This window comes from Zingiber officinale, chromosome 6B (genome assembly GCF_018446385.1).
Source record: "Zingiber officinale cultivar Zhangliang chromosome 6B, Zo_v1.1, whole genome shotgun sequence".
NCBI lineage: Eukaryota > Viridiplantae > Streptophyta > Magnoliopsida > Zingiberales > Zingiberaceae > Zingiber > Zingiber officinale.
The window spans coordinates 8,479,480-8,504,781 of NC_055996.1; the positions used below are offsets into that span (position 1 = coordinate 8,479,480).

At 42.0% G+C, this 25,302-nt stretch overlaps 2 protein-coding genes across 4 annotated transcripts; both read right to left on the reverse strand.

Moving 5' to 3' along the window:
• Positions 1-6,286: 6,286 nt before the first annotated feature.
• Positions 6,287-7,824, reverse strand: LOC121991869 (2-alkenal reductase (NADP(+)-dependent)-like). Of its 2 annotated transcripts, none has more exons than XM_042545938.1 (4): positions 7,429-7,824; positions 7,164-7,341; positions 6,839-7,070; positions 6,287-6,758 (listed from the first exon to the last, which is right to left on the reverse strand). In XM_042545938.1, the coding sequence occupies exons 1-4, from the start codon at positions 7,654-7,656 to the stop codon at positions 6,374-6,376; spliced, it is 1,023 nt and encodes a 340-aa protein (XP_042401872.1). In that variant the 5' UTR covers positions 7,657-7,824; the 3' UTR covers positions 6,287-6,373. The 2 variants fall into 2 exon arrangements, with proteins under 2 accessions (XP_042401872.1, XP_042401871.1); XM_042545937.1 differs by having other exon boundaries at positions 6,839-7,088; positions 7,429-7,822.
• A 15,486-nt stretch (positions 7,825-23,310) lies between these two features.
• LOC121991870 (2-alkenal reductase (NADP(+)-dependent)-like) lies at positions 23,311-25,041 on the reverse strand. 2 transcript variants are annotated; one of them, XM_042545940.1, is made up of 4 exons: positions 24,452-25,033; positions 24,191-24,368; positions 23,854-24,103; positions 23,311-23,773 (listed from the first exon to the last, which is right to left on the reverse strand). In XM_042545940.1, the coding sequence occupies exons 1-4, from the start codon at positions 24,677-24,679 to the stop codon at positions 23,389-23,391; spliced, it is 1,041 nt and encodes a 346-aa protein (XP_042401874.1). In that variant the 5' UTR covers positions 24,680-25,033; the 3' UTR covers positions 23,311-23,388. The 2 variants fall into 2 exon arrangements, with proteins under 2 accessions (XP_042401874.1, XP_042401873.1); XM_042545939.1 differs by having other exon boundaries at positions 23,854-24,368; positions 24,452-25,041.
• Between the last annotated feature and the right edge of the window lie 261 nt (positions 25,042-25,302).

The following is a 25,302-nucleotide window of genomic DNA, read 5'->3' on the forward strand; positions in this document are numbered from 1 at the left end:
GACACTATCATATATTTTATCTCCCCCGTTCGGGGTTGAGCATTCTTGGCGAACATCTATCTCCCCCGTTCGGGGTCGAGCAGTATTCATGAGCATTTATCTCCCCCGTTCGGGGTTGAGCAGACTTCGCTGGTCTCGGACCATCATATCGGATCTCACCTGTCAGGGTAGAGATGTCTTCATTGGTCACGGTGCATCAGAGCAGCTTATCTCCCCCGTTCGGGGTCGAACTATCTCCAATGGTCGTGAACGAGAGTATCTCCGCTGGTTTCGGGCCATAATATCTCACGGGCTCTATGCCCGCTCAGCTAAAGACTTTCGCATCCGTGCGCCTCTATTTCCCGGGCTATGCTTCCGTTCAGTTCACGGGTGAGGCGTCCGCTTAGCATCGCCCGCCCGACATCTATTCATCCGATCGACATCCTGCCGACCTCCTGATCTGTCTCTTCGCGGTCGCGCGCTCGCTCGCGTACCAGTATGCAACGAGTTCAACAATTTGACTTTAATATCGAGAGCGGTTCAGCCCTTTGCGATAGACTGTCTAATCAGTCGGACTAGCGCCTCCTTCGACTAGACTTGAAGAGGAGGCTTGTGATGTGGATATAACCTTGGGGGCTTGGGAAGAATTAAGAAGAAAGAGGGAGCCATTTTTGTCATTTGGAAGGATGAGGGCTTTAGGGTTAACAGTGCTTATAAGCACTGTTCACCACGATGCAAAAAGGAGGGGGGGGGGGTTTCGTGGTTCTAGGTGGCCGCCGCTAGCCCTCTCGCGCAGGAAGCTGACGCCGACGCCGGCCAACTTCCCTCCCTCTCCCTCGTCGCCGACGCTCCTCTTCTCTTCTCCTCACCGCGACGCCGCTACCGGGCGCCCGCTTCGTGTCTTTGCTTCTTCGCCGCCACCACGATGCAAGGGAGGCACAGCCGCCGCCGCTTTTCCCTCGCCACCGGCGAGCCGCCTCCCTCCTCTCTCCCTCTCCTCTCCTCTCGTCGGCAGCCTCCGGTCGTCTTTCTCCTTTGTCACACAGCCATAACCATGCTAATATCAGCCGACGACTCCGACGCAATGGTCGCACACCTCCATCGTCGTCGCATACGCTGACGCTGCATCCAGCGGCCCTCGTCGTCGCGTCAAGCGGCCTCCATCGCCGCGTCCAGCGACCTCAGTCGCCGCGTCCAACCGCCTTCGCATGTGGTAGCCACCTCCTTGCACTGGCAGTCACTACTGCCCCCTCCTACGACCACGTTCACCGCTGGCAGTCGTCGTCTCTAGTGGATGCCGTCACCTTCTAGGTCGTCGCAGCCTTTATAGTATTTATCCTCGCCGGCTTGCGAGCCGAGAGGGTGCTCGGCCGGTAAGCCGATTTGGTTCCGACCATCGAGCCGCTGTGCTTCTCTATTTACATCGTTATTATGTTTGTTATTAGTATTACCCGGCCTGCGTGCTGTGTGTCGGCCTGCGAGCCGAGAGTCTGGTCTGCCTTCGTGCCGTTATTGTATCCAGGCCTGCGAGCCGATGGAGTGTTCGGCCTTCGTGCGTTGTTGCATTCCGGCCTGCGAGTCGAGGCTGTAGTCGGACAGTGCGTCGTCCTGCGGATCCATATCGCGTCTGGCTCCGAGCCATCGGAGCCAGCTACTCACTTGAGGGGCATTTATCTACCATTCATCGTCACGACGACTCAGTCAGTATCTCAACCAGCTCACCCATCCATCCGAGGGCGCCCCCCCAGGGTGCGTTCTCGTACTCCTTATTCATGCATTTATTTCTCTATTATTATCTGGCTGCTCATATGTTCGCGGGACCCACCTCGAGCATTGAGGTACCAGGGATCGGGGCAACCCGGTCGCTGGCTGCAGGTGTTGATGACCAGAGGACTTCTGACAGCCTGGTCAACGCAGAAGACAGCTCACCACTGGGTCATGAGGATGTGGTCAACCTTCCAGACACGTCACACCGGCAGGTCCGTCTTCTCAGCTTCCCGACAGGATCAGTGTTCATTATTTTTTATAAGGAATGTAATTTGTGTTATTATAAAATAATAAAAATATCCTACGACCTCTACCGACGATCGCCGCACCTTTGTCGGAGTTTGCGGCAACCAACGGTGGCCACCACCGGCCGTCGGCAACCGACAACCGGCGGCGGCAATGGCGATGACCGACGGTAGTGGGCGGCGACTGCGATGAACTAAGGGTATATTTGACATTTAAATTTTGGTTAAACGGTGACCCCGTAAAGTAATCGGATTATATATTATTTACTTTGTAATTCAGATTACAAAACTTTACTATCTTTTGTAATCCAGATTACATTACTTTACAAGTTTAAAATTAAACCAAATAAAATAATTAATCTTATAATATAATTCTGATACGTTACAAGATATATTACACTCGACCGACGACGGCAAGGAACGGTCGAGTCTACATTGGCCTTTAGAGTTATAGAAAATCTGCTTGGGCCTTTGGAGTTACAGAAAGAAAAATGATATGCTCAAGAAAAAAATTTAAGAATAGACACATAAAGTGATAGGGCCCAAAAATCCCAGCTTGAAGACTGTCGAGCGGGGACGTTAAATCCCAGAGTCGAACCGACGACTATTAAAATCCTTTCTTGAAGACCGTCGAACGTCGACGTTAAATCCCAGAGTCGAATCGGCGACTATAAAAATCCCAGCTTGAAGACCGTCGAGCGGCCACGTTAAATCCCAGAGTCGGACCGACGACTATAAAAATCCCGGCTTGAAGACCACTTAATGGACCAATTCCTCGGATGTCCTTTCTCCCCCATTCGGGGTCGAGCTTATCAGAGTGTGTATCTCCCCCGTTCGGGGTTGAGTTACCGGCTTATCAGATATTTTATCTCCCTCGTTCGGGGTCTAGTGATTATCATTGATATCAGACCAATTTTAGATATTTTATCTCCCCCGTTCGGGGTCGAGTGTCTTCACTAGTCTCGGACCAGCTTATCAGATCTTCTATCTCCCCCGTTCGGGGTCGAGTGTCTTCACTGGTCTCGGACCATCTTATCGGATCTTCTATCTCTCCCGTTCGGGGTGGAGTGTCTTCACTGGTCTCGGACCAGCTTATCAGATCTTCTATCTCCCCCGTTCGGGGTCGAGCGGTCATCACTGGTCTCGGACCAGCTTATTAGATATTCTATCTCCCCCGTTCGAGGTCGAGCGATTGACACTATCATATATTTTATCTCCCCCGTTCGGGGTCGAGCATTCTTGGCGAACATCTATCTCCCCCGTTCGGGGTCGAGCAGTATTCACTAGCATTTATCTCCCCCGTTCGGGGTTGAGCACTCTTCGCTGGTCTCGGACCATCATATCGGATCTCATATCTCACATGTCAGGGTAGAGATGTCTTCATTGGTCACGGTGCATCAGAGCAGCTTATCTCCCCCGTTCGGGGTCGAACTATCTCCAATGGTCGTGAACGAGAGTATCTCCGCTGGTTTCGGGCCATAATATCTCACGGGCTCTATGCCCGCTCAGCTAAAGACTTTCGCATCTGTGCGCCTCTATTTCCCGGGCTACGCTTCCGTTCAGTTCACGGGTGAGGCGTCCGCTTAGCATCGTCCGCCCGACATCTATTCATCCGATCGACATCCTGCCGACCGCCTGATCGGCCTCTTCGCAGTCGTGCGCTCGCTCGTGTACCAGTATACAACGAGTTCATCAATTTGACTTTAATATCGAGAGCGGTTCAGCCCTTTGCGATAGACTGTCTAATCAGTCGGACTAGCGCCTCCTTCGACTAGACTTGAAGGGGAGGCTTGTGATGTGGATATAACTTTGGGGGCTTGGGAAGAATTAAGAAGAAAGAGGGAGCCATTTTTGTCATTTGGAAGGATGAGGGCTTTAGGGTTCACCATGATGCAAAAAGGAGGGGGGGGGGGGGGGTTTCGTGGTTCTAGGTGGCCGCCGCTAGCCCTCTCGCGCAGGAAGCCGACGCCGACGCCAGACAACTTCCCTCCCTCTCCCTCGTCACCGACGCTCCTCTTCTCTTCTCCTCACCGCGACGCCACTACCGGGCGACCGCTTCGTGTCTTTGCTTCTTCGCCGCCACCACGATGCAAGGGAGGCACAGCCGCCGCCGCTTCTCCCTCGCCACCAGCGAGCCGCCTCCCTCCTCTCTCCCTCTCCTCTCGCTGGCAGGGGCCTCCTGCCAGGGCTCTCTTTTATCCTCCGCTCGAAGCCATCATCGGACGAACTCTGATCTGCCGCCATGGAGAGACCAGCGACGTCGCCGATCGCACACGTCACCGGCGATGGTGGCACACCTCCATCGTTGCCGCGTACACTGACGCTGCATCCAGCGGCCCTCGTCGCCGCGTCCAGCGGCCTCCGTCGCCGTGTCCAGCGGCCTCCGTCGCCGTGTCCAGCGGCCTCCGTCGCCGCGTCCAGCGGCCTCCGTCGCCGCGTCCAGCGACCTCCGTCGCCGCGTCCAGCCGCCTTCGCATGCGGCAGCCAACTCCTTGCACTGGCAGTCACTACTGCCCCCTCCCACGGCCACGTTCACCGCTGGCAGTCGTCGTCTCTAGTGGATGCCGTCACCTTCTGGGTCGTCGCAGCCTTTATAATATTTATCCTCGCCGGCTTGCGAGCCGAGAGGGTGCTCAGTCGGTAAGCCGATTTGGTTCCGACCATCGAGCAGCTGTGCTTCTCTATTTACATCGTTATTATGTTTGTTATTAGTATTACCCGACCTGCGTGCCGTGTGTCGGCCTGCGAGTCGAGAGTCTGGTCGGCCTTCGTGCCGTTATTGTATCCAGGCCTACGAGCCGATGGAGTGTTCGGCCTTCATGCCGTTGTTGCATTCCGGCCTGCGAGTCGAGGCTATAGTCGGACAGTGCGTCGTCCTGCGGATCCATATCGCGTCTGGCTCCGAGCCATCGGAGCCAGCTACTCACCTGAGGGGCATTTATCTACCATTCATGGTCACGACGACTCAGTCAGTATCTCGACCAGCTCACCCATCCATCCGAGTGCGCCCCCCCGGGGCCAGGGTGCGTTCTCGTACTCCTTATTCATGCATTTATTTCTCTATTATTATCTGGCTGCTCATATGTTCGCGGGACCCACCTCGAGTATTGAGGTACCAGGGATCGGGGCAACCCGATCGCTGGCTGCAAGTGTTGTTGACCAGAGGACTTCTGACAGCCTGGTCAACGCAGAAGACAGCTCACCACTGGGTCATGAGGATGCGGTCAACCTTCCAGACACGTCACACCGGCAGGTTCGTTTTCTCAGCTTCCCGACAGGATCAGTGTTCATTATTTTTTATAGGAAATGTAATTCGTGTTATTATAAAATAATAAAAATATCCTACGACCTTTACCGACGATCGCCGCACCTTTGTCGGAGTTTGCGGCAACCAACGGTGGCCACCACCGGCCGTTAGCAACCGACAACCAGCGGCGGTAATGGCGGCGACCGACGGCGGCCGACGGTAATGGGCGGCGACTGCGATGAACTATGGGTATATTTGACATTTAAATTTTGATTAAACAATGACCTCGTAAAGTAATCGGATTACATATTATTTACTTTGTAATTCAGATTACAAAACTTTACTATCTTTTGTAATCCAGATTACATTACATTACAAGTTTAAAATTAAACTAAATAAAATAATTAATCTTATAATATAATTATGATACGTTACAAGATAGATTACACTCGACCGACGATGACAAGGAATAGTCGAGTCTACATTGACCTTTAAAGTTATAGAAAATCTGCTTGGGCCTCTGGAGTTACAGAAAGAAAAATGATATGCTCAAGGAAAAAAAAATTCAAAAAAAAATTTTAAGAATAGACATATAAAGTGATAAGGTCGATAAAAAATAAAATAATGAACCATGACTTTATGTATTTATCCTTAAATTTTTACTTAAATTTTTTTCCTTTTTTTCCTTTTCTTTTTCCTTTTCCTTTTCCTTTTCTATCAGTGCTCCTACAGAAAATTGAAAGTAAAAACAAACCTTACGCTGTAGCTTGAAAGCGAAAACAAACCTTGCGCTGTAGCTTGTAAGTGAAAACAAACCCTATGCTGTAGCGAGACAATCAATTAGGGGACTAGATGATAAAAAATGTGCCAATCTGGTGGAGACAATTTATTATTTTTTTAATACCATACATCCATGAGTAAATCCAGAAAAAGCTCTGGCGCTCCATCTTCATGACTATTCAATAGTCATAGGCGTGTTCTGAAATTAAATCTAGAGTGGATTATTATATGATAGGAAAATGTTCTGAATTTATGGCGGACATATGCGGAAATTGAATGACGTTCCATCGAAAGTATTATTATATATTTAATTGAAATTAAAACAACACACACATGGATTTTCAGTAGTTGATGCTCAGCCTTCTAATTCACCCACCCGTACGAGCTTCTTCCCTACGTTATCACCTCTGAAGAGCCCCACAAATGCCGTCGGCACGCTCTCGATGCCGACGGATACGTCTTCTAGCGAAATCATTCTGCCACGGCGAAGGTGGTCCGAGGTGGCGGCCGAGAACTGTTCATGCAAGTGGAGGTGGTCCAAGACCAAGAACCCACGCAGCGTGATGCGCTTGTAGATTATATCAATCAGGTCCGGCGCCGCTCTCTCGCCGGCGTTCGTGTACTCCGATATCGCCCCGCACATTGCCACCCTGCCGAACGAGTTCATGTTGGCCACTGCTGCCTCCAACATGGCGGCGCCGACGTTGTCGAAGTAGATGTCGATTCCTTCGGGGAAGTACCTGTTGCGAAAACAGAGCATCCTAAGTTTCACATGCACCGGGAATCAATCGGCCGGCCGTTAATTGTGAATTGGAGGTACCTTCTCAGAGCAGACTTGAGATCGGCTTCTTCCTTGTAGTTGAACGCGTCGTCGAATCCTAGCTTGCCTTTTAGCAGATCCACCTTTTGCTTGCTCCCGGCGCATCCGACGACATAACAGCCTGAGAGTTTGGCGTACTGGCCGACCAAGCTCCCGACTGAACCCGACGCCGCCGAGACGAAGACCTTCTCCCCCTTCTTGGGCTTGCAAACGTCGTAGAAACCGGCGAACGCTGTCAACCCACTCGTTCCTGTAGCAGTCGTCAACAAATTCGGCGCATCCTTCTTGTGTTCTTTAATATGGTGCAGATCGAGAGAGTACTCACCCAAAACGCTGGCGTAGCACGAAAGAGGGAGATCCTTCGCGTCCACCTTCATCAAGACGGTCCCCGGCCGGACCACCGTGTATTGCTCCCACCCCAGCATTCCGGCCACCACATCACCCTCCTCCAGCTCCGCCCTCCCCGAGGACACAACCCTCCCCACCCCGTTCGCATTGATCCTCTGCAACAAGAAGAGCGAAGTCGTGAGCTGAGACCAGGCGACGAAAGCGTTACCTGAGCGACTAGTTAGTGGCCACGCAACGCGTGCCTGCCCGGGCTCGATTTGGGCGGCGGCGGGGCAGGTCGTGTGAGACGAACTGTAGCGCTTCATGCGGTTGAGCTGGTAGGGGTCGATGGAGAGGTAAAGGTTCTTGACGATGACTTCGCCGGATCCGGGGGCGGGCTGCAGCGGCGTGGTGGCGAGCTCGAAGTCGGATTCCGACGGGTAGCCGTTGACGTGGTGCTTGAGGGAGACGTACTTGTTTACCACTTCCATTGTCCACGGCGCGCTCGATCGCGGTCTCTGTAAACTCTCCTTGCGGATCAATGGTTCTTATGAAGAGATTCCGCACCGGAGCTACGCTGTCGTTGTCTTCCAGAGGAGAGCAGAGGAAGAGAGAAGATTCTTGGTGGTAAGAAAAAATTATGGAAGAATAATTGCACGAGGAAAAGCAGGTAACGTGAACTTAAACATGCTTTTTCGTTTGTCAAAATTAAAAATATTTCAGATATATTAGGACATTCGACTAAGGATATTTCTTTCAAATATTTATGATTCTATTTTCATTTTATTCTTTAAATATTTTATTATTTAAATATCTCAACTTACATAATGAAATATTCCATCAATCAAATTATTTATAGGTCTCACCCATCAAATATTCACTCTCAAATATCCTCAATTTCACAATCAAATATCTCACCAACTAAATATGTATGGGACCCACGACCATTTAATTAACTTATATTTAATTTTAAGAAAAATACAATAGAAGACATATAAATTTAAGTTCATACAAATATAAATATTTTATAAATTTAAAATTAAAATACAGAGATACAAATCATATTAAATTAATAAAATACATAACGATAAACTACAATTAATAAAATAAACATGAAACGGATAAAATAAACTATAGAAATTAACTACATGTTTAATTTTTTCTTCAGTTGTTCACATATCGCTAGATGATTTTGAAGTTGTTCATCTGTCATGGCTCGTGCATCCTTTACGAGGAGTTGATGTGCTTGGATGAGTTGATCAACTTTCTTATTGTTATTATACTCTTCCAAATGTGCTATTGATTGTTGCATAGCCTGATTCAATTCATCAATCATGCGTACTCTTTCTTTGCCTTTCCTCTTTGCTGTCTTCTGTCCCATTGGACGAGATCGAATTTCTCTATCATCTATATCAACAGTTGTCTTAGAATTAGAAGAGTCAATATGTGCACTTGATGATTCTGATGTATTTGGAGTACGTGAGGGAGTCCGAAAAAACACCTTTGCTTATCACTCTTCCATAGTTATGACTTCACCTCCTAAAGTAAACAAAAAAATCCCGAGGTTGACTTACTATTATCCATATCCGATTGGAAGTCAAAATCCGTGCAACCCATAGGGACCAAATTATCTGCCTTGTAAGCTAGCATATAATCTCAAGTTGCTCTAAGGTACTTCAATATATGCTTTACCGCAGTCCAATGTCCTTGTCCAGGGTTATTTTGATATCTGCTAACTATGCCCTCGGCAAAATAGATTTCTGATCTCGTGCATAGCATACATTAGGCTTCCGACAGCCGAAGCATAAGGAACTGCCTTCATTTCCTTTATATCCTTTGATGTCTTCGGAGACATGTCTTTAGATAAAGCTACTCCATGCTGAAAAGGTAAGAAACCTTTCTTGGAGTTTTGCATGCTTAAAACGAGCAAGGATTGTTTCGATATATGAAGCTTGGGATAAGTAAAATATTCTTTTCTTGTGATCCCAAGAATATATGCATTCTCCCAAGTCCTTTATATTGAATTGTTTGGACAACCATACCCTTACTTCTGACAACACTTTGATATTGTTTCTAACTACCAAAAAAATATTATCTACGTATAATACAAGAAATACCACCACGTTTCCATCACACTTCTTGTATACACAAGACTCATTCGGTTATTAAATAAATCCATAGGTCTGGATTACTTTATTAAACCGGATGTTCCAAGAACTTGAAGCTTTACTTCAGTCCATAGACTGATTGAGATTACACACAAGATGCTCTTTTGCTCTTTGCAATGAACCCTTCTGGTTGCTATATATGGATGTTTTCTTCAAGAATCCCATTAAGGAAAGCTGTCTTGACATCAACTTGCTAAATCTCATAGCTAAAAGAATCCGGATAGACTTAAGCATGACTACTGATGAAAAGTTTCCTTTTTCATCAAGCCTTGCTTTGAAAGTTTCTACCTTCCTCTCTATCCCTCTTTTCTTATTGTAGACTTATTTTCACCCAATGACTTTTACACCATTTGATGATTTTATAAGCTCCCAGACTCTATTAGAATACATATATTCTAATACTGTATTTATTACCCTTTGCAAAGATGCTGCATCTTTATCTTGGAGTGCTTCGTCATATGTCCGGGGATCAGGTTCATGTCCACCAGGGATCAAATCCAAAGACTCTCCCAAAACATGAATATTTTAGGTTGCCTAACAACCTTCCCACTATAACGAGACACTTTCTGTAATTGTGTATCATTTGTGATGCGTGTTGCAGTTTCTTGTGATATTTCATCTTGTACAGTTGGTACTAGATTAGACGTGTCCTTTAATTTCCTTAAGAACAATTTTTTTTACTCATGGGCTTGTGGTTCATAGTATAGTCCTTTTCTAAAATCGGGCATTGATGTCAACAATGACCTTCCGATTTTAAGGACTATAAACTTCTTTTCGTTTTTGTAGGATAACTCACAAACAAGTGAACTTATGTTCAACTTATCAGTGTCTCTCATGTGCTAGACCACCCAAATCCGAATATGCTTCAGACTAGGCTTACACCCATTCTGCAATTCTATAGGAGTAGAGAGTTCTGACTTAGAAGGTACTATGTTCACTTCCGTTTCCAGTGTATATCCTTAAAATGAATTTGGTAATTTTCTGAATAACTCATCATCTATCTAATTATTCCATAAGAGCCTTATACCTTCTTTCTACTACACCATTCTGTCGGGGTGTACCAGGTGTAATTAGTTGGGATTGAGTCCCGACTTCTGATAAGTGACTCCTAAACTCTCCTAAGAGGTGCTCGCCACTACGATCTAACCGTAGTGTCTTGATACTTTTACCTTGACGTTACTCCACATTAGGCTAGTACTCTTTGAACTAATCAAAGCACTTAGACTTGCGGTACGTCAAGTAAATGTATTCTTATCTCGAATAGTCATCTATAAAAGAGACGAAATATTCGAAACAACATCTTGCCTAGATAGTCAAAAGTCTTCACTAATCAGAATGAACCAATTCCATCATATCTTTGGCTCTATTACCCCTTATACTTAAAAGCTTCTTGGTTATTTTTCCTTCCAAATAAGATTCGCAGGTTGGAAAGATTTCCACTACCAATGAACCCAAGAGTTCATTGGTTATTATCCTTTGAATTCTACTCAAGTTAATATAACCTAGCCTTAGATGCCAAAAATATGATTGGTTCATTTTCGAAGGTTACTTTCTCTTATTTAGAAAATATGTTATTAATTTTCATTTATTGCATCGTGGAAGTTATTGGATTATAAATGGTCAACCAACGTACCAGAATAGATAACTTCCCTATTTTTCTTGATAACAAGTTTGTTATCAAAATAGACAGAATATCTATTTAGAAACCGAAATCAGGTTCTTTCTAAACTTAGTACGTAAAGACAATTTCTGAAAATCCATATTTTATTCCTATCAGAGGATAAATATCTCCCGCTGCAACAGCTGCTACTTTTGCAGTAGTGCCCATGTAGACGGTGTTTTCCTTTTCATATAGTTGTCGGGTTTCCTGGAACCCTGCAATAAATTGCAGACATGATCAGTGGTTCCCGTATCTACACGCCAGGTACCGGTAGATAACTCCACTAAACATGTTACAAATAATGAATAAAATACACCTAAATTGTTCTTAGTTCTAAGAAGACAGTCTACCTTAATGTCCAAGTCCTATTTCCAATCATTACAATTGGGACTACTAAGTCTATTCTATAGTATAATAACTAGGGGATTGGTTAACATTTGAAATCCTAAGAATCACAAAAATATTTGGTCAAGACCAACATCTCAAAATCCCCGTGAATTTTGTATGCCACGATAATGTGGACGTATACAAATTCTAAAAGGAGATTTTATCCATTAATTTTATTATTTTGTCAACTTATGACAAATAAAATTAATAGTTGGTCTGTCTTTAATCAAATATTTGGTCAAGACTCTAAATTTAAAATAATATTGATTCCTCTAACAATACTATTTAAATTTACCAACACCTCAAAACATTGTGAATTTTGCATGTCATGTTAGTGTGGACGTATACAAAATCAACATTTGTAAGAGGAGGGTTTTACCCATTAATTATCTTGTTAACCTAACTTTATGACAAATAAAATTATCTCAAACACCATTAATTTTGTATGCCATGTTCGTGAGAACGTATACAAAATCAATCATTTGTAAGAGAGGTTTTAACCCATTAATTTTATTATCTTGTCAACCTAGTTTTATGACAAATTAATAGTTGATTTCCTTTTGATCACACAAGTAATAGCAATGACTCCGTTGGGGATGATACTATTAGATGCATATAAGTGTATACCATTACTTTGATACTAAGTCCATTAAATAGAATTGTGCCCCTTCAGTTGGAGAAGATCACACACATCCTAAATAATTTCCTATAACCATCCATTAAGGAAGTTTGATCTAGTGATCCGCAAACAAACTCATCCGTTGTGGAGGGAGGCACTCAGAGCCAACACGCAAGCTTGTTGCATCACTTACAAACTAGTAATAGAGACCGTGGGATTTATATACTAATCCATCTCCCACTTAGTTATTTAAAATGAGGAATTTTAACCTATGCTAGCATATAACACATGCACACACACAGTAAATAAAAGCAATAAATTTGAAAATTAATTTTCCAACTATTATGGCATTTTCATCACTGTCCTCCGTGTGCTCCAACCCTAGCTGTTGCCATCTTTAACCACCGCCATCGGGTCGAGTTGTCACATCTATCTTACTTCTTATTCCGCTGCGCCTCTGGTCCTCCGATAGCACCACGCCTCGCAAGGATACGATCCGCGATAAATATAGAATTTTACATACATCGATCCTATATTCCATAAAAGAATGTACATGTATTCTACATCGAACAAAAATAAAATTCTAAAAATAACACAGCTCCTGCTGTATTTGATACATACAATCATGCACACAAAATAATGCCCTTGACATGTCCAAGGGTCCAATCACACACAATATCTATATGCCATAATAATTGGAGTCTGCAACCAAAGAGTTAGCACATCCTACTATTATCCTGCCTAAATTATGTATGACATGTGCATAATCTATTTGAAAACCAAACACGCAGAGGCAAACCCTAGCTCTGATACCAATTGTTGGTTAGTTCTAGGAAAACCGTACCGGCTCCACTGTACAAATTTTTTGTACAAGTGTCGAACCTTTCATTAAATAACTTATTGTATTCTTTAGAAGTTAAATTAGGAATCGCAGACGGAACTTAACATCATTGGTTCCAAATTTAACTTATTTGTTTTTAATGGTTTAGATTTGAATCACAAGCGGAACTTAACACTATTGATTCAAATTCACCTATGTTATTAATTCCATTAAATATTAATTTCCAAAATTAACTTACAGGACTACATGGCGAGGCATATGACCTTCTTGGATATGGGAGCAACCACCACCGCCTAGACAAAGCCTTTTAAGGAAAGTTAATATTTAATTTCCTTAAATAACTCTAGGTTAACCAAAAAGAACAATCGAATCACAAATTTGAAAAATAAAAGAAAAAAAAACACAACTTCGAAACAAATCCGAAAACTCTAAAATTATATGCCTCTTGTGTTTGGTATTTCCAAAAATAACTATACAAAGAAAACTAGTATGATGCGGAAAATAATTACTAGTTGTACCTTTCTTTGTAAGCAAATAACCTCTTAATCTTCTACCGTATTCCTCTTCTTATTCCGGACGTTGTGTGGGCAACGATATACTGAGATGAGAATCCACCTAAGCCACCTTCTTCTCCAAGCAAGATTCAGCCACCACAATTCTCCAAGAGAAGTAGAGGTCCAGCCACCACCACCAAGTTCCAAGGGATGTAAGAAATAAAACCTCCTTTCTCTCCTTCTTCTCTTAGCTAGAACCGACCACCATTAAGAGCTCCAAGAGAGGATAAAACCGGCCACTAAAGAAGAATAGAAGAGGAGAGGGAAAACCTCCAGGATCGGCCAAACCAAGGAGAAAAAGAGAGGAAGAAAAGAATAGAGTTAGCACCCATGAAGGCACCTCTACCCCCTCTTTTATAATCCTTGGTCTTGGCAAATAAGGAAAATTTAAATAAAAACTTCCTTATTACTTTACCATGAAAAGGAACATTTAATTAATTAAAATTAAAATCCTTTTCATAATTGTAATGGTCAGCCACTTTAATCCCCAAAACAAGGAGAGTTTTAATTAACACAAGAATTAAAACTTCCTAATTTGTTTCCGAAAATTTATAAAAAATTTCTCCAATAATTTTTCCCTTCATGGTGGATTATAAAAAGGAATTTTTATAAATTAAAATCTTTCTTTTAAACATGTGGATAATTTTCAAAAAGGAAAGTTATCTCTAAAAATTAAAATCTCCTTTCAATCTACAAATAAGAAAAGATATTAAATCTTTTCTTAATCTTTTGTAGAAACTTATAAAAGAAATATTTAATTTTTAAACTCTCTTTTAAATCAAGAACATGGTTAAAAAAGGAAAGTTTTCTTAAAATTAAAATCCACCTTCCAATCTACAAATAAGGAAAGTTTCCAAATCTTTTCTTAATCTTTTGTAGAAAGCTATAAAAGGAAATATTTAAATTTTAAACTCTCTTTAAAAATCATGATATCCACATTAAGAAAAGATTAAAAATAAAATCCCTTTTAATGTGATGTGGCCGACCACACTAAGCTTGGGTTCAAGCTAGGGCTGGCCACACCAACTCAACTCACCCTATTTACTTGGCCGACCCAAGCTTGGGTTCCAAGTTTGCTTTGCTAGCCCCAATAGGATGGGTATAAAGGTGGGTAAGATGTGGGTATGTGGTGGGTATAAATCTATATATACAAGAGGCTACGATAGAGACCGAGAGGAGGAATTGGTTTTGGTCTCCCGATGAAATTAAGCTTCCCGTGTTCGTCCCGAACACACAACTTAACTTCATCAATAATAATTCATACCACTAAAGAATTATTATTGAACTACCGCACCAATCCCAAATTACATTTTGGGCTCCTTCTTATTATGAGTGTGTTAATCTCCCTGTGTTTAAGATGTCGAATGTCCACTAATTAAATGAGTTACTGACAACTCACTTAATTAATATCTTAGTTCCAAGAGTAGTACCACTCAACCTTATCGTCATGTCGGACTAAGTCCACTTGTAGGGTTTAACATGACAATTCTTATGAGCTCCTCTTGGGGACATTATCAACCTAGATCACTAGGACACAGTTTCCTTCAATAATCAACAACACACACTATAAGTGATATCATTTTCCAACTTATCGGGCTTATTGATTTATCAAATTAAATCTCACCCATTGATAAATTAAAGAAATAAATATCAAATATATGTAATTGTTATTATATTAGGATTAAGAGCACACACTTCTATAATAACTGAGGTCTTTATTCCTTTATAAAGTCAGTATAAAAAGAAACGACCTCTAATGGTCCTACTCAATACACTCTAAGTGTACTAGTGTAATTATATAGTTAAGATAAACTAATACTTAATTACACTACAACCTTCCAATGGTTTGTTCCTTTCCATCTTGGTTGTGAGCTACTGTTTATAATTTATAAAGAACCGATAACACGATCTTCTGTGTGTGACACCACACACTATGTTATCTACAATATAAATTAATTGAATATCTACATTTGGTATATATAAATGTAGACACTTGACCAATGTGATTCTTATAAATGTTTATACAAAAGCTAGGCTTTTAGTATACACTCCAACAGTGTTAAGCTGTATAAAACTGATCGGCGTTGTTATCGACCGGTTGTATGAAAGAGGGCTTGCTCATGAGTGAAAGGCCCGTAGGCTCGATTAGATGTTGGGTCGACCAGCTATATACTAAGAGTCATACGGTAGCAGTGGGGCACAATATCTCGTATGCTCGACCGATGTGTTATGCTCGACATGCACGTTAAGGTTGGTCGGATTTGTTCTGTGTATCTATGGTGGCAAAAGGCGACTACGCTCTCCACCAGCACCTCTGCCAACCCGTCCCAAGGCCAATATGAAGGAGGTAAATCACAGGTAGCTACTAGCCTTTGGAATAGTGACAAGCGCATGAGAGAGACATTTACCTCAGCTATGCCGAGATTTGAACCCCAGACCTCATGATGGTAGTACCTCATGATGGTAGTACCTCATGCACTAGCCACTAGGCCATCCCAAGGGGACTTGTTCTGTGTATCTAGGTAATGAGTGAAGCTGCCCATCCTGGCAATTTGACCAGCTTTAGGGCTGACTAACCATATGTGCTCTGAGAATGAGAAGATAGATCCCCTGAGTCTAGTCGAATGTAAATACAACCGGCATCATTACAGATGGGCCATATATTAGACCCGATCAGCTCATGGCTAACCTACTATATACTAGATGTCTTAGCATAGGAGTGAAACACTAGGTACCTCGAGTCCGACCAACTCTTGGGCCAGTTACCCTCCTACCAAGGGCCTTCCTTGGCATTGGGTGAGAAGCAACAGTGACACGTTGGCTGCCACCTCCCATTGACTTTGATCACCATATCATCTTGACTTTGACTGTCACATCATACCTGGGTCCGCTCGCGCACACACACACAAACATATATTACCCTTCGATTAACCTTGAGATAAACGATTTATCCCCATATTCCACCTACCAGATAAATCTAGAAAGTGTAATGGTGCCTGCCATGATATCTCAACTTCACTAGTAGTTCAATCGACGTATATGTAACCTACGTGAGAATTGAACACTTGCATGGATTATTATGTGATAGGAAAATAGTTTGAATTTATCTCATTACCCTTGATATAATCAGTGGCGTAGCCAGAATTTACAATCAGGGGGGGGGGGGGGGGCGAATTCAAGCTAACCATGGCACGTTGTTGAGGTCATGCTTGATCTCGCCACCTCGCTTCAAGGCCGTAGCCCAGGCAAAACCTCACAGCGAGGTCACGACCAAAGCGAGATCTCTCCCTGTGACGTCGCTGCCAAGCTATCTCTAAGAGAGGAGAGGGAAGGGGAGAAGATCGAGCATACCGATGGGACGATGCATACTGGTGCTAGAGATCGAAGAGGAGAGGAGAGGAACGTGCTAGATATTGGAGAGGTGGTCGATTAAAGAGGAAGATTTTAGGGCGCTGGGAAGAAAAATCGAGAATAAAAATCTTAATTAGAAAATTAATTAATGATGGAAACTTAATTCAATCACTAAAATAGCAACAGAAACTTAGTTTGTTGCTAAATTAGTGACCATAATTTATTTTGATTTCTAATTAGCACAGAAATTAAATTTCATCGCTAATTGTGAGTTTTCTTGTAGTGAATTATATGATGAGTTGCAATAAATGATATGATTTAATTGATCAAATTTTTGAAGGCTCATAAATTAATCACCTTCATATAACAAATCAAACAATGCTTGACTAGCAAACAAAAATATAAATATATGAAAAATTAACATTATATATTTTTCCAACACTTAAATTCATAATCGAAAGAAATAAAGCAAGAAAACTTTACCTTAATCAAAAAGTATTTGCTGTGGAGTATCAGTGAAGCGACGATGACAACGTTGGCAGCAAAAGATATCAGTGCTAGTGATAGCGGCGTTCGACGATAACATGGGCGACAACGACATCAATGTGCGGCGGAGGATGTTGAGGGTAAAATTAGGATTAGGGAAAGGGAAAGAATAATAAGGGGATTATAAGAGGAAGACGACCACGGGAGTGAAAAAAGGAAAGGGGATTAGAAGGAAGAAGAAAATATGGGAAGTAGAGCCGTCAATTTGGGTTGGGCCCGTCGGGTTGGCCCGCCCCGCCAAACAATTTAAGCGGGTTGGGTTGGAATTTTATTAACCCAAGTCCGCCGTGGGCCGACCCGCCTAGGCCCGCGACCCGCGCGGGTCGGCCCGCTTGGGCTTGGGTTGGCCCGTGGGTTGAAAAACATATGTAAGTTAAGTTTTAGGCCAATTTATTATCTTTCTTTGTTATAATTTTGAAATAAAAATAGTATTTTTCATCTAACATAAGTACTCGTTTGTGTTCATTTATAATTAAAATACATGTTTATGTATATTTTTAATTGTAGAAAACTTTTTCGAAGTAAAATGTTGAAGATATGAAATGGTTTTTAATTTTTTTTAAAAAATTTGATGGGCCCGCGGGTTGGCCCGCCAAACCCGCAACCCGCCTTAGAATGGGTTGGGTTGGAAATTTCCCAACCCGCTAAGTTGACGGGTTGGCCCGCCCCGCCCCGCCAAATGGTTAGCCCGTCACGGGCCGACCCGCCCCGCCATGGGTTGACCCGTCTGACAGCTCTAATGGGAAGGGAGAGGGGAAAAAGTACAGACAATGGGAGAGAAAAAAATATCGAGAGAAAGAAAAAAATTGGCTGAGAGAAGAAAAAAAAAAGTTTAGATTCTCTTATTTGTTTTAATTGAACAATTTGTAAAAAATTTTTTTTTGATATTTTTAGAATTTATAATTAAATTATTTTTTAATAATTTCACTGTATTAATTTTTTCCTTAAATTTCAGGGGGGGTGGCCGCACCCCCTTGGCCCTATGTAGCTACGCCCCTGGATATAATGGAGATAGTCGGAATCATGTGCCATAGTCAAGTCAAAAGTCAAGATGAATTGAAAGTCAAGTCAAATTGAGCTCGAGCTAGGTCAAACCAAGCTCGGGTCTAGTTAGTCTCCGCTAGAGGACCTCAAGTTAAGTTCATATGAGTCACATCTGAGTTTGATCTGCCTCAATTTGAAATTCGGATTCGGCATGACGATTATTGAAGTGCCAATCACCAAGAAGTGTCTCTTGGTAGAAAAAGAAGAGGTGTGTCGTTTGGGAATCAAGTCATCTTTTCACTCTCTATTTAGGTAACTTCCTGTAGCATCAATACAAACAATTCCATTTTTTTTAACTCTCTTTCATATTTGTTTTCGCCGTTCGTTCTTTTCTTTTTTTCTTCTCCGAGTTATAACTTAAACGTCGGAGAATCTTGCCAAGGTTCATCTTGACTCCCCTTCTAACATCCTCCTTAATCTCTCCACGTCTTTGATGATCTCGTTGAAGCTCGACTTTACTGAATCCTCTATTTAAAGATCTCATTGAAGTCTAATTTTATTGAAGCCTGACTTGACTTAAGTCTGATCTCATCGAAAGTATTATTATAGATTTAATTGAAACTAACACAAAACACACACACACACAATGGATTCAGTAGTTAAAGCTCAGCCTTCTAATTCCCCCACCCGTGCGAGCTTCTTCGGAGGAGTGATAACTATGAAGGAGTGATAAGCATAAGTACTTTTTCGGGCTCCACTGTAGAAGCTGAGTATGTGGCAGCCTCTGAGACAGTCATAAAAACTATATGGCTCAGATACTTCAAGATTGACTTAGATATGATTCCTGGTTTGCCCAAAATTATTTGGTGCAGTAGCAAACCCAAAGGAACCATGAGCTCATAAGACAAGTAAACACATAAAGTGCAAGTATCACCCAATACGAGCATCGTATAACGAGAAGAAGTTGTTGCCGCCTAGATTGCATCAGATGATAACATGAGATATCCTTTCACTAAGGTCCTTAAGGTAAGAGCTTTTGATGGACATGTTGAAGGTTTGGGAATCAGATTTATGACAAGGTATATGACAGCATAGTCTTTTAATATAAGTGGGAGATTGTTAGAGTGTATAGTAAAAGTTTAGCTTTTTGTATAAAACATTCATTTAGAAATAAAGAATCACATTGGTCAAATATCTACATTTATGCTAAGTGTAGTTGTTCATTTAATTTATATTGTAGATAACATGGTGTGTGGTGTCACACACAGAAGATCATGTTATCAATTCTTTATAAATTATAAACAGTTGCTCACGACTAAGATGGATAGGAACAAACCATTGGAATAATCGTAGTGTAATTTGGTATTGGTTTATCTTGACTATAAAATTACACTAATATACTTAGAGTGTATTGAGTTGGACCATTTAAGGTAAGTTCTTTTATACTGACTAAATAAAAGAACAAGACCTTTGTTATTATGGAAGTGTGTGCTCTTAATCCTAATATAATAACAAGCACATATATCTAATATTTATTTCGTTAACTTATCAAAGGGTGCGATTTAGTTCGATAAATCAATAAGCCCGATAAGTTAGGAAATAATATTACTTATAGTGTGTGTTATTGATTATAGAAGGAAACTGTGTCCTAGTGATCTAGGTTGATAATGTCCCCAAGAGGAGCTCATAAGGATTGTCATGTAAACCCTGCAGGTGGACTTAGTCCGACATGACAATAAGGTTGAGTGGTACTACTCTTTGACTAAGATATTAATTATAGTGAGTTGTCAGTAACTCATTTAATTAGTGGACATTCGACATCTTATACACAAGGAGATTAACACACTCATGATAAGAAGGAGCCCAAAATATAATTTGGGATTGGTGCGGTAGTTCAATAATAATTCTTTAGTGGAATGAATTATTATTGATGAAATTAAGTTGGGTGTTCGGGGCGAACACGGGAAACTTAATTTCATCAGGAGACCAAAACTAATTCCTCCTCTCGGTCCCTATCGTAGCCTCTTATTTATAAAGTATTATACCCACCTATACCCACCTCTATACTCATCCTAAGGTGGCTGGCCAAGAAAGCTTGGAACCCAAGCTTGGGCTGGCCAAGCAAATAGGATGAGCCAAGTTGGGTGGCCGGCCTTAGCTTGAATCCAAACTTGGTGTGGCCGGCCACATTAAATTAAAAAGGATTTTATTTGTTAAATCTTTCTTATGTGGAAGCCATGGTTTTAAAAGAGAGTTTAAAATTTAAAATATTTCCTTTTATAGCTTTTTACAAAAGATTAAGAGAAAGGTTTGAAATCTTTCCTTATTTGTAGTAAAAAGGAAGATTTTAATTTTTGATAAAACTTTCATTTTTTGTAACCATGCTCATGATTTAAAAAAGAGTTTTAAAAATTATAAATATTTCCTTTTATAGATTTCTACAAAAGATTAAAAGAAAAGATTTGATATCTTTCCTTATTTGTAGAATTAAAAAGAAGATTTTAATTTTGAATAAAACTTTCCTTTTTGAATTCATCCACATGTTTTAATAGAGAAATTTTAATTTATAAAAGTTTCCTTTTATAACCAACCATGAAGGAAAAAATTAATAGAGAGATTTTTATTTTAAAAAATTTTCGGAAACAAATTAGGAAGTTTTAATTCTTGTGATTAAAAACTTTCCTTGGAGGATTAGATGTGGCTGACCACTTTAATAAAAGAAAAGGAAATTATTTTTTTTATCAATTAAATTTTCCTTTCCATGGCAAAGAAAATAAGGAAGTTTTTATTAAACTTTCCTTATTTGCTAAGACCAAGGATTATAAAAGAGAGGGAGGAGGTGCCTTCATGAGACACAACTCTCTTCTATTCCTCTCCTCTCTTCCTTTGTGTGGCTGGCTCTTTTATTCTCCCTTTTCCTTTTTCTTTCTTCTCCTTGGCCGAACCTCATCATCTCTTGGAGCTTGGAAGGTGGCCGGATTTTGCTTGGAGAAGAAGGAGAAAAAGGAGGCTTTGTTTCTAGCATCCCTTGGAGCTTGGTGGTGGTGGCCAAGACTTGCTATCTCTTGGAGAAATTAGCTTGGCCGAAACTTGGAAGAAGGAAGAAGGAGGCTTGGTGGATTCTAATCTTGGTAGATCGTTGCCCACACAATGTCCGAGATAAGAAGAAGAATACGATAGAAGATCAAGATGTTATTGCTTACAAAGAAATTAAAGGTATAACTAGTAATTATTTTCCGCATCATACTAGTTTTCTTTGTATGAATTCCAAACACAAGAGGCTAGAGATTCTAGGTTTCGAATTTATGTTTCGATTTGTGTTTCTTTTCTTTTTCGATCTTGTGATTCGATTGTTCTTTTTGGTTAAACCTAGGGTTACTATAATTAGATTAAATATTGAATTTCTTTGAAAGGTTTTGTCGAGGCAGTGGTGGATGTTCTCATACCCAAGAAGGCTAAGTGTCTCGCCATGTTTGACTTGGGAACCAATCTTAGAAATAAATATTTAATCAAATTTGTAACATAGGTGGATTTGGATCAATAATGTTAAGCATCATTTGCGATCCAAGTCTAAACCTCTAAGAACATATAAGTTAAATTTGGAATCAATAATGTTAAGTTCAGTTTGCGATTCCATATTTAATTTCTAAAGAATAAAATAGGTTGTTATGAAAGGTTCAGGACTTGTACAAAATTTTTGTATAGGGGAACCGGTACGTTATTACGAGTAGCAGCCAACACCTTCTATATTCCAAAGTTTGATGAACGATATCTTCAGGCCTTACCTCCACAAGTTTGTTTTGATTTTCTTTGATGATATCCTTGTTTATAGTTTATCATTCGAAGATCATTTGCATCACCTTTATAAAGTACTCATTCTTTTACGTGAGCATTCCTTTTTTGTGAAAAGATCTAAATGTAGCTTTGGGACAACTAAGGTGGAATACCTTGGTCATATTATAAGCCAAAAAGGAGTAGCTACTGATCCCTCAAAGGTGCTAGTTATGAAGGAGTGACTCACCCCTAAGAATATCAAGGCATTACGTAATTTTCTGGGTCTCATAGGTTATTATCATAAATTTGTAAAAAATTATGGAAAGATTAGTGCTCCACTAACGACTTTGTTAAAGAAAGATGCATTTAAATGGTGTCCTGAAGCAGAAAACACATTTCAAAATTTAAAGGAGGTTATGACGACAACACCAATTCTTGCACTACCTAATAAGTAATTTGTCATTGAACCCGATACATCTGAAGTTAGAATCGAAACAGTACTTATGAATTATATGATACCATTCAAGAAAATGTTCCAGAGTTTATTGCTAAACAACCTCGAGGACAAGGTTGTTTTGAAGGGCGGTGGAATGATATGACCATTGGATGGATCTATTCAAATAAATCCTTTAACTTTATTTTTTTTTCTAAAATAAGTTTTTGATTTTTTTTAGATAAATTTTAATAAGATATTTTCTCTTGAAAATATATTTTTATTTTATTTTTCTTTTAGATCTTTTCTTTTGAAAAGGTAGTTTAAGTCTCTATTTAAAGAGAAGTTATGTAAATTTGGAGGACAATTAAGTTTCCATTTAGTTAATCAATTTCATCTGATTATTGGAGGTCGATTCCCTCGAAGTGATCACCCTATCTCCTTTTTATTTTTCTTTTTTCGATTTTTCCACGTGATAGGTCCCCGGGTTCTATCACTAGGGCTTTTGTGCGGAGGCGGCGCTGGAGGTCGAGAGGCTAGGGTTTTTGTGCGAAGGCGGCGCTGGAGGGAGGTCGTGGAAGGGAGACGGCGCTGGAGGAAGGTCGCAGGCGACGAGAGAGGCGACGCTAGAGTTCGCTAGGGTTTATGTGCATTGGCACGTGCACGCATTTTACACGTGGAGGAAATTTTTATATTAAATATGTAATCCAGTAGAGGATCAGAAATAAAAGGTCGAAAAGATCCGGCCTCCAATCTTCATAATTATTCAATAGTCATATTATTATATGATAGGAAAATGGTCTAAATTTATGGCGGACATAGGCGGAATGACGTTCCATCGAAAGTATTATTATAGATTTGATTGAAATTAAAACAACACACACATGGATTTTCAGTAGTTAAAGCTCAGCCTTCTAATTCACCCACCCGTACGAGCTTCTTCCCTACGTTATCACCTCTGAAGAGCCCCACAAATGCCGTCGGCACGCTCTCGATGCCGACGGATACGTCTTCTAGCGCAATCATTCTGCCACGGCGAAGGTGGTCCGAGGTGGCGGCCGAGAACTGTTCGTGCAAGTGGAGGTAGTCCACGGACAATAACCCACGCAGCGTGATGCGCTTGTAGATTATATCAATCAGGTCCGGCGCCGCTCTCTCGCCGGCGTTCGTGTACTCCGATATCGCCCCGCACACTGCCACCCTGCCGAACGAGTTCATGTTGGCCACTGCTGCCTCCAACATGGCGGCGCCGACGTTGTCGAAGTAGATGTCGATTCCTTCGGGAAAGTACCTGTTACGAAAACAGAGCATCCTAAGTTTCACATGCACCGGGAATCAATCGGCCGGCCGTTAATTGTGAATTGGCGGTACCTTCTCAGAGCAGACTTGAGATCGGCTTCTTCCTTGTAGTTGAACGCGTCGTCGAATCCGAGCTTGCCTTTTAGCAGATCCACCTTTTGCTTGCTCCCGGCGCATCCGACGACATAACAGCCGGAGAGCTTGGCGTACTGGCCGACCAAGCTCCCGACTGAACCCGACGCCGCCGAGATGAAGACCTTCTCCCCCTTCTTCGGCTTGCAAACGTCGTAGAAACCGGCGAACGCTGTCAACCCACTCGGTCCTGTAGCAGTCGTCAAAAAAATCATGGCGTCGATCTGTGCATCCTTCTTATGTTCTTTAATCTGGTGCAGATGGAGAGAGTACTCACCCAAAACGCTGGCGTAGTACGAAATAGGGAGATCCTTCGCGTCCACCTTCATCAAGACGGTCCCCGGCCGGACCACCGTGTATTGCTCCCACCCCAGCAATCCGGCCACCACATCACCCTCTTCCAGCTCCGCCCTCCCAGAGGCCACAACCTTCCCCACCCCGCACGCGTCGATCCTCTGCAACAAGAAGAGCGAAGTCGTGAACTGAGACCAGGCGACGAAAGCGTTACCTGAGCGACTAGTGGCCACGCAACGCGTGCCTGCCCGGGCTCGATTTTGGAGGCGGCTGTGATGGCCGTGTGAGACGAGCTGTAGCGCTTCATTCGGTTGAGCTGGTAGGGGTCGACGGAGAGGAAAAGGTTCTTGACGATGACTTCGCCGGATCCGGGGGCGGGCTGCAGCGGCGTGGTGGCGAGCTCGAAGTCGGATTCCGACGGGTAGCCGTCGACGTGGTGCTTGAGGGAGACGTACTTGTTTACCACTTCCATTGTCCACGGCGCGCTCGATCGCGGTCTCTGTAAACTCTCCCTGGCGGATCGATGGTTCTTATGAAGAAATTCCGCACCGGAGCTACGCCGCCGTTGTCTTCCAGCGGAGAGCAGAGGAAGAGAGAAAAATTATGGAAGAATAATCGCACGAAGAGGAAAAGCAAGATAACGTGAACTTAAACTTGCTTTTTCATCCGTCAAAATTAAAAATATTTCCAGACATATTAAATGGCTCAGGTAACACCACTATCTTCACCCATAATTTCCATGAACTCCGATGAATTTAGACCATTCCTCCATTACCACTGACACCATTCATTTCCATCCCATCTATCCATTACTCGACACTCCGGCCATCTCATTCATCAACTCACTAATTCCATATCTATCCAAAAATCAACAAGATAAAGCCAAAAGAATGGGTTGAATATACGCAAATTCAGAGCAACAATGTAAAAAGTATCCGCTGCTCATTCTGAAACTAACAAACGGTGATCTAGAGTGAATTATATGTATTTTTTTTTTTAAAAAAAAAGTGCATATAGTAGAAAAAAGTTAAGTGAAAATAAGTAAAAAAATAACACATGGGCATTACTTAGTTAAGAATCTTCAACAACTCCTAT